Source organism: Pantherophis guttatus, chromosome 2 (assembly GCF_059756535.1).
Source record: "Pantherophis guttatus breed Tessera chromosome 2, ASM5975653v1, whole genome shotgun sequence".
NCBI classification, from domain to species: domain Eukaryota; kingdom Metazoa; phylum Chordata; class Lepidosauria; order Squamata; family Colubridae; genus Pantherophis; species Pantherophis guttatus.
This window is the reverse complement of record NC_142064.1, coordinates 227,194,430-227,210,158: the sequence shown is the minus strand read 5'-3', so window position 1 is coordinate 227,210,158 and position 15,729 is coordinate 227,194,430. Positions and strand designations below refer to the sequence as shown.

The 15,729-nt window shown below is 39.2% G+C and overlaps 1 protein-coding gene across 10 annotated transcripts in view; it reads left to right on the top strand.

Moving 5' to 3' along the window:
* The window catches only part of GRIP2 (glutamate receptor interacting protein 2), a 507,637-nt gene that overhangs the window by 338,251 nt on the left and 153,657 nt on the right, over positions 1–15,729 (top strand). The window contains exon 1 of one of the 10 annotated variants that reach the window (XM_087883735.1): positions 13,468–14,502. The exons of 8 other annotated variants lie outside the window; for them this stretch is intronic. In XM_087883735.1, the coding sequence (XP_087739861.1) occupies positions 14,463–14,502 (40 nt within the window). In that variant the 5' untranslated portion in view covers positions 13,468–14,462. Of the gene's footprint in view, positions 1–13,467; positions 14,503–15,729 lie in introns of those variants that run through there. One more of the 10 variants, XM_034431565.3, reaches the window with a different exon arrangement.

The window sequence follows — 15,729 nt, the reverse complement described above, 5'->3', positions numbered from 1 at the left end:
CAAGATATCAGTAGTCCTTGACTTATAACCATTTGTTTAATAACTATTTGAAGTTACATCACTGAAAAAAAGCGACTTATGATCAGTCTTATGTTGCATCACAGCATTCCCCACCATCACATGAACAAAAGTTGAATACTTGGCAACTGGCAACCGGGGTCACATGATCACCATTTTCAACTTTTGACTTAACAACCTGGGCAAAAAAAGGTCATAAAATTGGGTGTGTTCGTTGGAAATGTGAGGCGGATCTAGGATCATATTACCATATGTGGTGGGAGTGCTCAAAAGCAAAAAGTTTTTGGCAGCAAATAAGGAGCTGGTTAGAAGAGATGTTAATGTTCAAAATAGAAGTCAAGCCAGAATTTTTCTTACTGGGCATGACAGATGGAAAATATGACAAAAATGTAACCTATTTAATATTGCATATACTTACTGCGGCAAGACTAGCATTTGCTCAAAAATGGAAGTGTAAAGAAATACCCTCAGAAGAAGAAGTAATACACAAAATTTACAGCTCTGCAGAGATGGACAGACTTACTTTAAAACTCAAAGACAAAAGTGAATCAAAATACTATAAAGTCTGGAATAAATTTTATAATTGATTAGATAAGAGGAAGAATGCCAAAAGCAAAGGATAACTAATGTCTGGAAATGTATATATCAATGTATATCAATATATCAATGTATATTGAATTTGTGAATGTAATATAGGTTTATTAAATATATGTATAGCTGTTTAGGAAGTAAAACACTGTATACTTGATATATAATGAAATAGGAGATATGTAAATTTGTATATAGATTAAGGAATATATTACTTATTAACTTGTTAGAAACCAAAGACGTTGAGCAATGTCCACTGTTTTACTTTTAAAGCTAATAAAATACTTTTTTTAAAAAAATTAGGTGTGCCTCACTTAACAAAACACATTGCTTAGTGTTGTAAATTTTCAGTCCTGACTGTGGTTGTAAATCGAAGTTGAAGATTATCTGTGCAGGAATGATATGAACCAAGTGAGCCATCCTGACATTTGAATGGGTAGGAGCATCTTCTCACTCAATGCATTTGGGGAGCATCCATTGCGAAAAGAGAACAGTGGCACCGGAAATGGTAGGAAACAAGAATTAATTTGCCCAGTTTTTCTTACCTGAAAATGGCCATTCAAAGCAAGCCGTGTTGTCTTCCTAATGTTATTAGATTGCAGCTTCCCCCAGTCGGCCGTGCAGGCTATGATTGATGGAAGGTGGAGTTTATTCATTTGTGAAGAGTCTCGTGCTGCCTCTTCCTACTCTGAAGCAAACTTGGGGGGGGGGTTGTCTTCTTTTGCAGAATGGCATAGATTAAATTAGGAGGCATTAATATAAAATGGCACTCTTTTGAGCATGGCCAAAGTGTCAAAACAAGAACTGCTTTGGGCTGGTTTGCTTGCCTGCTTTGTTTTTTCATGGGATATTTGTGCTATGGAGCAGGGGTCTCCAACCTTGGCAACTTTAAGCCTGGGGGACTTCAACTCTCAGAATTCCTCAGCCAGCAAAGCTTCTGGGAGCTTTTCAACTCTGTGAGCTGAAGTCCCATTTTGTACCATAAGCGAATGTGTCGTGAACATGGTACAAGCTACTGGGGTGTGAAGAGCGCTGCTGCCTAATGAATGGGTTATTGCAACGTTTTACATTAAAGCGCATGTTAATTTTATAATTCCTCTTTTGCCAAGTGTGGCAATTGGTTTTTGAAATGTATCCTGTTGCAGCGCTTATTAAAATTAAGCCCTCGGAAGAGGTGTTTGCATTTGAAGTAGTTCGTGTATAGTACCTTAGAGAAAAGGTGCATGATGTGCTAGTGTAAAAATGAAGTCTTAGTAAGCAGAAATGCAATGCAACTCTTGACTACTCCGGCAATTAAATTTTATCTTGATTCATATGCAGGTCAGGCCAGTTTTGAAAGGAGAGATGGGAAGCAAAAGCATCACGGTTTAATATTAGCAAATTAATGTTAACATGAAGTTTCTCATTAATGCATTGTTGCACCGTTATCACTGAAAATAAACTATGAGACGTTTATTAAGAATGATGACCTCCTCAGTTAGCTAGCCGTGTGGCTTGGCTACACATCCCAAAAAGACTATGGCCAAGAGAATTAACAAAAGCAGAATAATGGATTAAAGGCTGCTTTTCCTTGAAAAACCTATTCTAAGCTTTCTGTGCACAAGGTCTGTAAAACTGTATTATCCCTTCCTACAGGGGACTGATACGTGAATGAATGTATGATGGAAAATATTATTTATTTATTACATTCATAGAGTTTCCCATTAGGCTAAAAATGATGACACTCATTGTAAAATTGAACTTGGGTCAGTCACCGGGACCAGAGATTTACTCTTCCAAGCTTTTGGGCTCATGCTGGAGCCCATCTTCGGGGAATTTCTCTCTACTGAAATACGTGCTTTGGGCTGTTCTGGGTGTGATGTTTATGTGGTGCCTTCCTATTGGCTGGTTAGTATGCTGATGGCTGGTGATTGGCTGTCATTTCCTCATGCTGCCAAGCCCTCGGCTCCTAAGTATATTGATAAACTGGTGGTAAAAAAAGCACAACAACATTCAACTCATTGTATGTTAAAAAATACAGGATTATTCTTTTCCATATTACAAAGATGGATTGCTTGATTAATTAGATTGTAAGAGCCCCGGTGGTTCAGTAGTTAGAATGCAGTATTGCAGGCTAATTCTGCTGACTCCCAGCAGTTTGATTCTTTCCAAGTCAGCTCAAGGTTGACTCAGCCTTCCATCCTTCCGAAGTCGGTAAAATGAGGACCCAGGTTGTTGGAGTCAATATGCTGACTCTGTAAACCGCTTAGAGAGGGTTGTAAAGCTCTGTGAAGCAGTATATAAGTCTAAGTGCTATTGCTATTTTCTTTGGGAACTTAAGGAGACTTTCATGGGATCTCCATTTTTATCGCCATTTCGTTAACCCTGCAAAGGAGTTTGGGACTAAGGAAAATGGCTCCCCCAAAGTCATCCGGTGACCCTCCATGGCTGACGATGAACCTGAACCCGGATCTATCCTATTCCAACAGTTTAACCATTGCATATATTTTCATAGCAGTCATTGTCCTTACTACTTATGTGTCTTACCTGTGGGTGCGTGTGTGTATCTCCATTCTTTTAAAAATGTCCAGTAACTCTGCTTTCAGCCTTTGATACATAGTTTTGTGATGGAGATTCTTCCCTTGGAAGTTGCTTCTCGTTGTAATTAGTTACACGCAACTTTCAGTAGCAAACTTAGTCAGACTTTGCATTTGCAGATTTTTAAAAACAAAACAAGAGAGAAGGAAGCTAGCAAGCCTTACTGCATTGGGAATGGAATGCTCAAATGCATTTCTATCCATTTCCACCACATTTACGATGACAGTGCTGATTAAATGTAGATTAGATTGTTAGTTGAACATGCGCTGACATCTTCATGTCATGAATCACAGGCTTTTCTAAAGGTCTGAGGATTTGTAGAATGGGAACTAGCCTTTTACGATCCAGATTTTGCAGCTGAACTCTCCTGCAAGATAATAAAGTAAATAACACAGTAAAATTAGAGATAATCGTATTGGCCATGTAGTGCATTGAGTTCAAAGTAACTTTGTAGTCCTCCAAGGTTTTCCAAGCTATTTATCAGGCAAAACATTACAACAGTGGACTTTATTCATGCTTTATTTCCTTGCCTATTAGTTGGCATTACATCTTTTTAAAATGGTCTCTGATCTGAGGAGATGAGGGGGGGGAAGGAAAAGAAGAGGCTGAATGGGGGAGGAGAAGGCTATGGAAATATATAAGAGGGGGGAGGAGAGAGGGGGGAAGGGACGAGGGAAGGGAAGAGAGAGAGAGAAAGTAATATGGCAAGTAGCTAAAGAAAATAAAATCCGGTCACATTCCTTCTCATAGCTAAACTCTCTGTCTCTGCCAGAGGTTTGTCCCAGGTATTTTGGTCTCACACGTCGAGAATACTTTTATATTGCTTACCCATCTTCTGGTACTGAGAAAAATTGGGAGTCTTTAGTGGATTGCAGCAGTGTAGAAATTGACTGAATGAGTCAAAACCAAATGGGGAAGGCATCCCCTTCCCCGCATATGTTAGAAAATGTCCTCTTTATTCTTCATTAGAGATGTGGTGGCTTAAAAGATGCTGGAAAAGGTTTATACTTCTGCAGTTTGAGTCCTACCATTGCATGGTGGTATGAGCTCCCGTCATTTGCCTCAGCTCCTCCCAATCATAGCAGTTTGAAAGCATGTAAATGCAAGTAGATAAATAGGTACCACTTCAGTGGGAAGGTAACAGCCTTTGGTTTTTTGCTGTATGTTTTGCTCTGTGGCATATGGTATGTGGTGATGGCCACATGGCCATTGAAACATCTTTGGATAGTGCTGGCTCAATAATTTAAAGAAATGGAGATGGGTACCGTCCCTTAAAGTTGACTACAAGAAGCGGAGTAAAACCTGCAGGGATTCCTTTACCTTTACCTTTTACTTCATTTTTCAGTTCTTCTTTCTCTTCCTCCTGTTCTTTTGAAGCAAATTGAAAAAGGAGAAAGTTTTCTCCATGCCATAATGGCAGTATGGATTCTCCCCAGGGTTTAATAAATACTCCTATATTTGAGTGTCTCGCAATTTATTTATTTAGCTAGTTTTGGTGCCTTCTAGACCAGGGGTGCAATCTAGACCAGGGGTGTCAAATTTCTTCGAGGGCCAGAGCAGCATTGTAGTTCTTCTTGGCAGGCCAGCAGGGAAGGTGTGGGAGGGAGATGGGATGGATGCCTCCTGTAGCACTTTGCCAGCAAAAACAGGGCACGGGGGCTGTGTGCGGCTCCCCATGCCTCATTTTTGGCCTTCATGGCCTCCTTCAGCTCTGTGCCAGCCCAAAATGGGCCATGTGGCTTATGCTCCTGGCAGTATGCTGCAGGAGGCCAGGGAGGCTGAAAACGCCCCCCCCCCCATGGCCCATTTTGGCTGGCAGAGACACTGCGGGCCAGTCCTTTGATATTTCCAGGCCTGCCCTGTGGCCAGATTTAAGCACCCCTGACTCTTGGAAACTCCCTGGGCAAGTCTTTGCAGCTTTTCTGGCAAGATTTTAGAAAAGGTTTGCCATTGCCTACTTTCTAGGGCTAAGAGAGTAAGATTGGCCCAAGGTCACCAAGCTGGCTTTGCATCTACCTCTTTAAAAAAACAAAAACCTTTATCTTCTCCTTGTTCTATAAATTGTTTGGTTCTGAATATCAGTCTGTTATCTCAGCATGCATTCCAGCCTGATTAGGGAAAATGCCTATGGGATGTGTATAACCCGGATGTGTTTGGAGGCCTTTTGACCTCCAATTAATCAAAGTCCTGTCCTGTGTGGCATTCAGGCTTATTTTTTAATCTTCTAGATACATGGTTTGCAAAGTGTGGTGTTACTTTAAGCCAAAGGTGGATGAGAGGATGTAATATGCACCTAGGTAAACATAGACATCTATTTGCAGCCATAATAATATTGTAACTAGTAATGGAATGACTTTGTACTTCTCATTTTTTTTCTCTTTTAAGATTTATGACATGGTGAGACCAAATGGCAGCTAAATTATTATTCCTCTAGGAGAGAGATAGCAGCAAAATCATTAGACTAGATGTAGTAGACAGAAATGGGCAGGCTTTTAAATAGGAAAGCTGGTGGAAACACATCTGTCAAGACTATTTAATACTGGAAAAAAGAGAATTCTACCTACAGAGAAACCATCTGGATAGATGAGCAGAAAAATGAATTATGATATTACTAGAACTCACAGTCTCCCGGTTTCTAACCTGATGTCTTGGCCATTGCAAAGCCAGCTGGGTGACCTCGGGCAAGTGACTCTCAGCCGGAGAAACAAAATAAAGCCAAAACACTTCCAAAAATTTTGCAAAGAAAACTTCAGGGACCAGTCCAGGCGGTTGCCAAAGTCAAAATTGACTTGAAGGCACACATATACACCAAAAAAATGTGGAATGGGTTTTTGTAATTCGGCTACATCTGATGCTTGAGTTAGATGTACTATATAGATGGTAAAGTTCTCTCTATCTCTATCTCTATCTCTCTCCCACTCATTTAATACAGTACATATATACAGTAGTGGCCAAAATTGTGGAAACCTTTTGGGAAAAGTGTATTTTGGAGGTTTGATGGCTAATAACACCACTCTTTTTTGGAGTTTCAAGATAATCATATTCCACTGCTGGAATGGCCTGGGAATAGCCCAGACCTTAACCCAATTGAAAATCTATGGAGCTGGCTAAAGAAACTTGTTAGTCAGAAGCGACCCAGTAATAAACCCAGTTAATAGAAACAATCATTCAATCTTGGTTTCACATTATAACAGCTGTTATAATGTTATTGTTTCTATTCAATACTTCTAGAGTCAGAATAAACAATAATGGTGATAGGGGACATCCTTGTCTAGTACTCTTCATAATTTCAACGTTCTCTGTCATTTCTCCATTCATCATTATCTTAGAAGATTGGATGTCATAAATTGTTTTTACTGTATTTATAAATCTCTCCCCAAAGTCCATTCCCTGCAATTGTCCTATCATAAATTGCCAATTCACATTATCAAAAGCTTTTTGAGCATCTAAAAACATCATCACCATTTATGTTTCTGAATGTGTCTCGTAATATTCCAAGGTATCCAAAATTACCCTCATATTCTCTCTAATTTGCCTTTTAGGTAGGAATCCATTTTGATCTGTATGAATAAGTTCATTTAACGGTTTTTTAAATCTGTTTGCCATTATTGAGGCAAAAATCTTGTAGTCCACATTTAATAATGAAATGGGTCTATAGTTTTTTTATTAGTTGTAGATCTGTATCTTCTTTGGGAATAAGTGTCACATAGGTCTCCCTCCATGAATCTGGCATTTTTGCCTTCATTAAAAGTTCATTAAATAATTCCAGCATTACATTGCTCATCACTTATTGTAATGTTTTGTATAATTCCGCTGGTAGGCCATCCGGTCCAGGTGCTTTCCCATTTTTTTGTCTTTTTATTGCTTCTGTTAATTCCATCATTGTTATTCTCTCTTCTAACATTTCTTTATATTGATCTGTTATTTTCGGTAAGTCTGACTTTTCCAAATATTTTGATATCTCTTCCTCTGAAATTTTTTCTTGAGAGTAGAGTTTTTTATAGCATTCTTGAGTTATCCTCTTCTTTTCCTTGTTTCTATAACATATTTTCCCCTCTTCATCTTGTAAGTATTTTATCATCTTTTTCTCCTTTTCTTTTTTCAATTTATACGCCAACCATCTTCCTGGTTTATTTGCATTTTTGAAAAATTTTTGTTTAGTTGCTCTTAATTTGTTTGCTAATTGTTCCTATTCATTTATATTTATTTCATGTTTTTTCACTTCCATCAACTTCTTAATTTTTTTATTTTGTGCATCTTTTTGGAAGTCTTTTTCTAGTTTCTCTTCCAATCTTATCTTTTTTCTTTTATTCTTTTTTCCCAAATATGTTATTGCCAGACCTCTAATATAAGCTTTCATAGGTAGGAATCCATTTTGATCTGTATGAATAAGTTCATTTAACGGTTTTTTAAATCTGTTTGCCATTATTGAGGCAAAGTGATGTCCTCTTTTTTTATTTATTTTAAAGAAAAAAACTAATTCTTTTTCCATAAACTGTTGAAATTCTTTTTCATTTAATATTGTTGCATTTAAAGTCCATCTTGTCCTTTTCTTTTGACCTTTCCATGTTATTATCATCGGGTTATGGTCTGCCCAAATGTTTGAATCAATATTTGCTTCTTGTATACTATCCATAAGCTCTGTTGACATCCATATCATGTCTAACCTCGACCATGATAAGTGTCTATTTGAATAGAAAGTATATTGTTTTTCTTTCAAGTGCTTTTGTCTCCATATATCTTGAATACACAATTTTTCCATCATTGTAAAAAAAGATCTCGGCAGTATTCTTCTAGACTTTTTATTAGTCTTTGTTGTTTTATAATCCAAGTCTACATCTACTATGGCATTAAAATCACCCATTATACATACATATTCATAAGCCAATTCTAATATTTTTTTGTGTAGTTATGGTGATAATTTTTGTATATCTTGTTTTTTCTATGTCTTTCACTTTTCTTCTTTATACTGTAACTGCTATTCTAATAGCAAATCCGTCATAAAAGTTATTGCATTACATTCTTGATTAAATTATCTTTCCATTGATATATAATTTTATGATACTCACTCCAAAAAAAGTGGTGTTATTAGTTAGTTTTAGAAAATACACTTTTCCCAAAAGGTTTCCACAATTTTGGCCACTACTGTACCAAACAGCAGAACAATTTCTGCAGTAAGTGCAATGAAAGAATCCCTCCATAAAGGAGATGGGTGGTTTTTAAATTTGACAAATAAATAAAATTAAAACAGATGTAGCACAGCTGTCTTCTTTTGGGGTCTTCTGCTGAGTAACAACATATAAATAAATATGGCATACAGTAAAGTATCTTATTTCTGCTGTAGATGTCCCTTTATAATTTGAAACATGGGGGCTGTTATAAAAGACATGGTCAAAGTATAATATATTACACACTGTTTATCTCTAATCTTTTCCCATTGATCTTTATAACTGTAAGATATTTTAAGGATATTCTCACAAAAGTATCTCTCCAAACTGGGGCTAAGAGCATAAAAATGTCAAGCTGCAACTTCACTGGAAACAAATGCAATGCAGGCTGCTTCATAAATACTTTGATGGAATCTGAGCTGGCAGGAGCTATATAAGAATCTTAGATTGGTGGAAGAGAGATCGTTGAAAATATGAACTCAATGTACAGCTGTTCTAAAAAAGATGATAAACTGGGAGATTGATACAGATCTATGATGTAATTGCGACCTGACCACAACATACAGTTTTGGTCACAACTATATTGAAAATAATATTGTAGAATAGATGAAAATGGGAAAAAAAGAGGATGAACCAAATATTGATGCTGGAAGTAATTATCTTATGAGGCAAAGTTGCAATGCTGAGAGAAGGAATACAGAATGGGGATGTACATCATTTTGCAGCACATGTGAGAAGTAGGAGGAAGGAGTGCCTGACCCATAGCATTAGATTCTTCTATAACACTAAATAATAAGGGATAAATGAAAGGAAGTGTTTTTCCAAAGGGATTACAGGTTCATTGGCAAATGCATCACCACATTTAGTATTACCTTGTTAGCTTTGTGAAAACTGGGAAGCTATGAAGGAGTCAGAACTGGTTATATACCTCCTGAAAATGTGTGGTCTAAATGGAAAAGTGAAAAGTGAACAAGATGGAACAAGGAATTCAGTAATAACATTGTTAATTTCAGTGTCATTTGCAACTGCTACAGTTCCTCTGCACTAATTTAGCTGCGGTGAGATTTATTCCTATTTTGAAGAATTTCCAAAGCTCCTGCAAAATTTCTGCTTAGAAAATGGCATGCAGATTAGAGGAATTATTATTGCAACTTCAACTTTTGTTGCTAATTTAGTCTACGAAAAAGCTTCTGTTGAGCAAATTACAGAATAATTTGAGGTGGTGTGTGAGTGCCTGCATGGATGCTATTTGTGACTGTCTTCTCATAGCAATTGAACCCAAGCAATTGAGTCTATCAAAAGATGGAACTGTTACTGTATAAACATTCCAATTCTAAAGTTAATGTCTACTGTTTTTCTAAGCCACTGTTTTTCAAACTTGGCAACTTTAAGCTGGCTGGGAAATTCTGAGAGTTGAAGTCCACATATCTTAAAATTGCCAAGTTGGAAAAGTATTGATTTAAACTGTCAGGTTTTTTACTTTATTCCCTCTGGTGGAGCTGTCAACTCTCTTGTATCTATTGCTTGGAGGCCTTTACTAACTATTGCATGAGATAGCTGTTACAAATGGATAAGTAAGTGACCCATTGATGTGCATCTTTGTCATCAACATACTGGAATCCGGCATTTTTTTCCCTTTACAATCTCGCTGTAACCAGATAAAAGAAGAAAGTACATTTTTGGGGGTATAGCATGAAGACTTAATTCACAAATGGATCAACGTAGGAAGTTTGCTATCAGGTGACACCATGTCAAGCAGTCCTCAAGTGACATCCATTACATGTACTGGCTGATACAATGAATGATACATTATAAATTACCAGTTTATGATGTGGGAAAGGAAGATGCCCTTTAATTATTGTTGATCTGCCTCATGTGTGGGTCCAGATCAATAGGACATTTCCCCCCTAATTATTAACATGAGAGGTCTTTTATGACAGGCCAAGTTCTGATGCTGCTTTGTTTATTATGTTCTTCTCCGTTTAACTTCTCTTTCAATCCAAATCTTTCACTCAATAATGCTTTAGTTGGGCAATGGGTAACAAGTGCGTTGGTTTTCTAAAATATTATGCAACTTTGTATTTGGCAAATAATTTAACAACCGGTTCTCTGCCCTAATGACCGATGGGTGGGCATGGCCATTATGGACGTGGCCAGGGGCAGCACTCAGCCTCCTGTACCTCCTGGGAGCAAAAACGGGCCGTGGAGGGAGATTGTGCCACCCCCACATCTCGTTTTGGGCCTAGTAGGCCTCCCTGCAGCCTCTTGGGAGCAAAAACAGGCCGTGCGGGGGGGGTGCCCGGTCCCCCCCCACACCCCATTTTGGGTTTCCTACCCTGAGGCCTCCTGGGAGTGAAAACAGGCCACGGGGGGACTCCTGGAAGGGGAGGGAAGGGGAGGGGCCAGCCAGCAATTTAACTACCGGTTCACCTAAACTGGCCCAAACCGGCTGAATCCCACCACTGAACAAAGCTATCCGCATCTTTAAAATTCTGCAACAGTTCCTCATTTTATTAGCAGATTGCATCTAATGCATTAGCATGTGGGATGCATCAATAACCACATTTGATCATCCAATAAAACCCACCATTTTGACATCATTGATGGCCTCTGTGGACATCTCTGCTTCGGAAGCCCGCCCAATTAACTATGGTTCCTGCTCCAAAGAAAATGCTGGAAACTAAGTGGTTTCTTGTTGAAGAAAACTCCCACCTCATTTCTTATTTCTCTTCTCTCTTTTAGCTTAGGCACAGTTCCCATTCATCAGATATTCCCTGCCCCCACTCATTTTTCCCACAGTATGAAAACAAGTATTAGGAGAAAATAAGGTTGGGTCATTAGATGATTGCAATTTTTTTTTCATCCTCCCATTGACAAAATCTTTGACCAACAGTGAGGACATCTTTATTGCTCTGGGAGTATAAATAAAATGAAATGAAAGAAGCACATTTGCAGATCAATGCAAAAACCACAGGATTGTAAGTGAAGGGAATGCCTCTGAAATGGTGGGCGTGGCAAAGGAGAGTAAAGCGGTATTTGCTGGTGGTCTTGAGTAACTTCCCATATTGAGAAGAAGTCTAATACCAAATCAATCAGCAGATGTAGACTGCCTGCCTCCACAAAAGAGAATTTCTTCCTCCTCTTTACACTAAAAAGAACCCCCAATAAAACAAACCAGTGTATGCATGTTGAGTATAAAGTCTCATTTCATTGAGAGAAGTGAGTACTTGCTGGCATTCTTCTGTTGTAACTTTAATCTTCATTCTAACAGATGTTACTTATCAGATCTTTGAGAAATTTGTTCTTATTAACAGCGCATTAACTGTTTCCAGTCCAGATTTCTAGAAGAAAAGTCTAAAAGTAGCTGACATTTGACACAATTTTTTTTCAGCGGCAGGCACCGAGGAACACTTTGATTGGGTTCTGCTTGCACATCACTGCTAGGTTTTGCAAGTTAGACACAATGGACTGTCAAGAAACTTCAGAAACTTGTATAGCTTTTGTCCGGCAACATTTCAGAGAAAGTAGTTCAGAATTCTCTGAGCAGTAGGTTAAACTGGGAAATAAAAAAGAAAGAAAGAAAGAAAATAGCAAGCAGTCATTAAGAGTCAGGTTTGAGTTCAAGATATTTCACTTTTTTTTTTCTTTACAAATAGTAGTGACAGAGTTGTTGGCTAGCACATGCAGACCGGTAATAAAATTGCCGACCAGATCCATAGATCTGAAGGTTGCCACCGTGAAAAAATTAGGTCAGGGATGTCAAACTTAAGGCCCACAGGCCGGATCCTCTGGCAGCCAAAACAGTGGACATGGGGACCGTGCACGGCCCCCTAAGCCCCATTTTGGGCCTAGACAGCTGCCTGCAGCATTCTTCCAGCCCCCTATGCCCCATTTTGACCAGCAGAGTGCTACAGGAGGCCATGCAGGCTGAAAATGGGGCGTGGGGGGGGCTCACATGGAAGAGAATTGCTGATCTGACCCTCGAAGAAATCCAGTTTGACACCCCTGGATTAGGTAACTGAGCAAACTGATTAACAGGGTGGGTTTTTTTTTTTTTCTAATATGAAACCGGTATTCCTCGATTTACGACCACAATTAAGCCCAAAATTCCCATTGCTAAGTAAGACAGTTAAGTAAGTTTTGCCCCATTTTATGAGCTTTCTTGCCACAGTTAGGTGAATCCCTGCAATTGTTAAGTTAGTAACATGATTGTCCAGTGAATCTGACTTCCCCATTAACTTTGCACGTCAGGTCACAAAAGGTGATCACATGATCCTGTGGGATACTGCAACCATCATAAATCTATGCCAGTTGCCTAGCATCTGAATTTTGATCATGTGACTATGGGGATGCCGAAGTAGCCGTAAGTGTGAAAAATGGTCATAAGTCACTCTTTTCAGACCTCTTCTAACTTTGAATGGTCACTAAATGAATGCTTGTAACACGAGGATTACATATAGATGATGTTCTCAATTCCTACTTTGGTTGAAAGTTTTAGGGATAATTGATTTGTCTTGGAGATTCTCAGCTTATCCAGGTCATGATTGTCCCAAAAGTGCTGTTTTTTTCAAGAGGCAACTGGACTTTCTGGTTTTTCTTTGAAGATGTTTTGCTTCTCATCTAGGAAGCTTCTTCAGCTCTGACTGGATGGTGGGGAATGGAAGGATTTATACTCTCTGAGAAGTAAACACACATAGTGTCCCTTCTCTATTTTGTTTGGGTCTCTAGTATTTGAGGGGCTGCCACAAAGAGAAGGGGATCAACTTATTTTCCAAAGCAGCAGACACAATGGATGGAAACTAATCAAGGAGAGAAGCAACCTGGAATTAAATTAAACTTCCTAACACTGAGGACAATTAACCAGTGGAACAGCTTGCCTGCAGAAGTTGTGGGTGCTTCATCACTGGAGGTCTTTAAGAAGAGACTGGACAGTCACTTGCCTAAAATGGTATAGAGTCTCCTGCTTGAACAGGGGGTTGGACTAGAAGACCTCCAAGGTCCCTTTCAGGCCTATTCTACACTGTTATTAGAATCTACACAATTGCTAGTTCTTTGGCCGTGCAAGAGTTGAAAAGCGAAATAATTTAAAACACTGGTTTTGGTTTTTTTTTAAGACATAAAAGAGAGAAGACAGAGGACGGTACAAAGGAGGATTAAATTAAGTTACTAGCCGTTTCCAGCTCCTGTGCCTTTCCTCTGGGTTACAGAAAGAAGCGTAGCGCTTAAACAGCAGCTTTGATATTGCCTTGAAAGGGGCTAGCAGCCATACAGCCAGTTGATAAAAGGGGTGGGGGAAACCAAGAAGCTTGAGCTGTGCTGCAGCTTTTAACAACTGCCTTCTCTTGCACTCTGAAATGCTGCCGCCTGGAACTTGGAAGCATCGGGGGGGGGGGACCCTTTAAGTCTTCCAACTCGTGCTGCCAGTTGCAGCCCAAAAAAGGAACCTTCAGTTGTATGGCTGTCAGCCAAGACCATTCAGTTTAGCTTCTTGTGATTTTTATGGATTTCCTGGGCGAGAGAAACAAAAGGCTGCATCTGAAAGACGAGCATGCCACCCATGTGGGAGGATGACTGCACTCTTTCCAGCGTGGCCTGAGTTGGATCACAGCAGGCTGTGAAGGATCTCCTCCCGTTTGCGATGCCAGCAAGAGGACCCATGGGCGGCTTGGTCCCTGCTGCTCCTTCTCCAACCGGCTCCTCCTTTTTTTAATGCCTCCGTGTAGAACTTTTGCCTTGGCTCTCTCTCCCTCATGGAAACCACTTTGACGGATCCTGTGATGCTTTCCCTTGGAGAGCGGTGGGAGAGACTTTCACACCTTACCCTGGTTCCGAATTCCTTTTGACGTTGAATCTCCTGAGTGGTCGGAGCTGGATGTTGAGGTGGTGGTTGCTTTTCAGTGGGAGTGTTATGTTTGCCAGGTGTCAGAGCAGTGGAGGACTTTGTTTTCTTGAAGTGGAGGAGTGTATCTTTTGTGCTGTGTAGTCCTTGTTTCCTTGCAAGAAACGGCCTGGGAGCAAGACTGCTGTAACGTGATTCCAGTGCCAGCCAAGGAAGAGAGAGAGGAGCGCCTTTTGCTGTTTAGCTGAATGCTTTGATAGATAATAGCAGACATGCTTTGTGGGCTGAAAAAGGATTTGCAGTCTGGTTTTGGTGAGTAAAGACGGACTGTATTCCTTGACCTCCTCTTCCTTTTCAATTTTATTTTTAAAGAAACTTGATCCTTTAAACTTACCCGATTTACACAGGGATCACACAAAAAAGAAAGGTGTGGATATCAATTTTGACAGAAATCTTGGAACATTTTTCTTGTCTGTTATGCTGTGACTTTCATGCTTGGGGTGTGTGTGTGTGTGTGTTGTATGTGTTTTCTTGCATGTAATTAATTTGACTTTGTAACCTTGGAAACTATGGGCTTTTGCACTGAGTCTCTCTTTAAAGTCTCTTCTGCATCTTTCATGAATTATAGAGGTTTTATTTGTAGCTGTGTACAATTTGTATTTCTCTTGTCAACTCTACATGGTTTTTCAATGAAAGGAGAGAGGTCTCTTTCTTTCTTTCGTAGTATATTTGTACGTAGTAAAACAGCATGCTAAATATAGATGGACTCTATATACTACATACACACTCTAGTATGTGCTTGAAGGTGTTAGTGATTTTAAGGTCTAATGTAATGAATCATATTAATTATTTTAATGCAATAGAAAACTGCCAGTATCCTAAAGGTTTATTCCACATATCAGAGATAAAAGGTACCCTGGCAGGAAATCCAGTGTGTATATCTATCTCCCCATTTTAACTTCGCTGCAACCTCTGTTTTGCTGTCAGTACACATGGTGCATTTATTCCCATCCTTATTTCTTCTTTTTCTTTTTTCCCTAGGGGGAAAAAATCACAGATGGCTGAGGAGATTATAACATTATTATTAATAAAGTTAATAAAAGGGGGTTAATGACAATAAACCACAACTTAGCTCACTTTTGTCTATGGAGAGAGATAATTTTTAGCAGCCTTTCCCCCCCCCCTTTTCTCCCCCAATTTTGAGTTTCACATCTGCAATATGGAAGTTGGACTTCTGGCTTAAGCAACCTTAATCCAAACACCTCAACAATTTGAGGCAGCAGCTTATTTCCAAGAGCTGTCTGTGTGGAAGCTCTTGTGACAAAATCAGCACATTTTCTGGGTGGAGTCATGAACACTAAGATATAAATTTTTATGGACTAATTTATAAAATACCTTTGCGGTTCTTTGGATCCTTATAGCTTCATCCACCTGGTTCTTCCATGTGTGTCCAATACAACTGGACAGCAAATTGCAGCAGATTGATCTATCTACTCTATTGATTGAGGATAATGCTTCATACAACTGAGGAAGGACAGT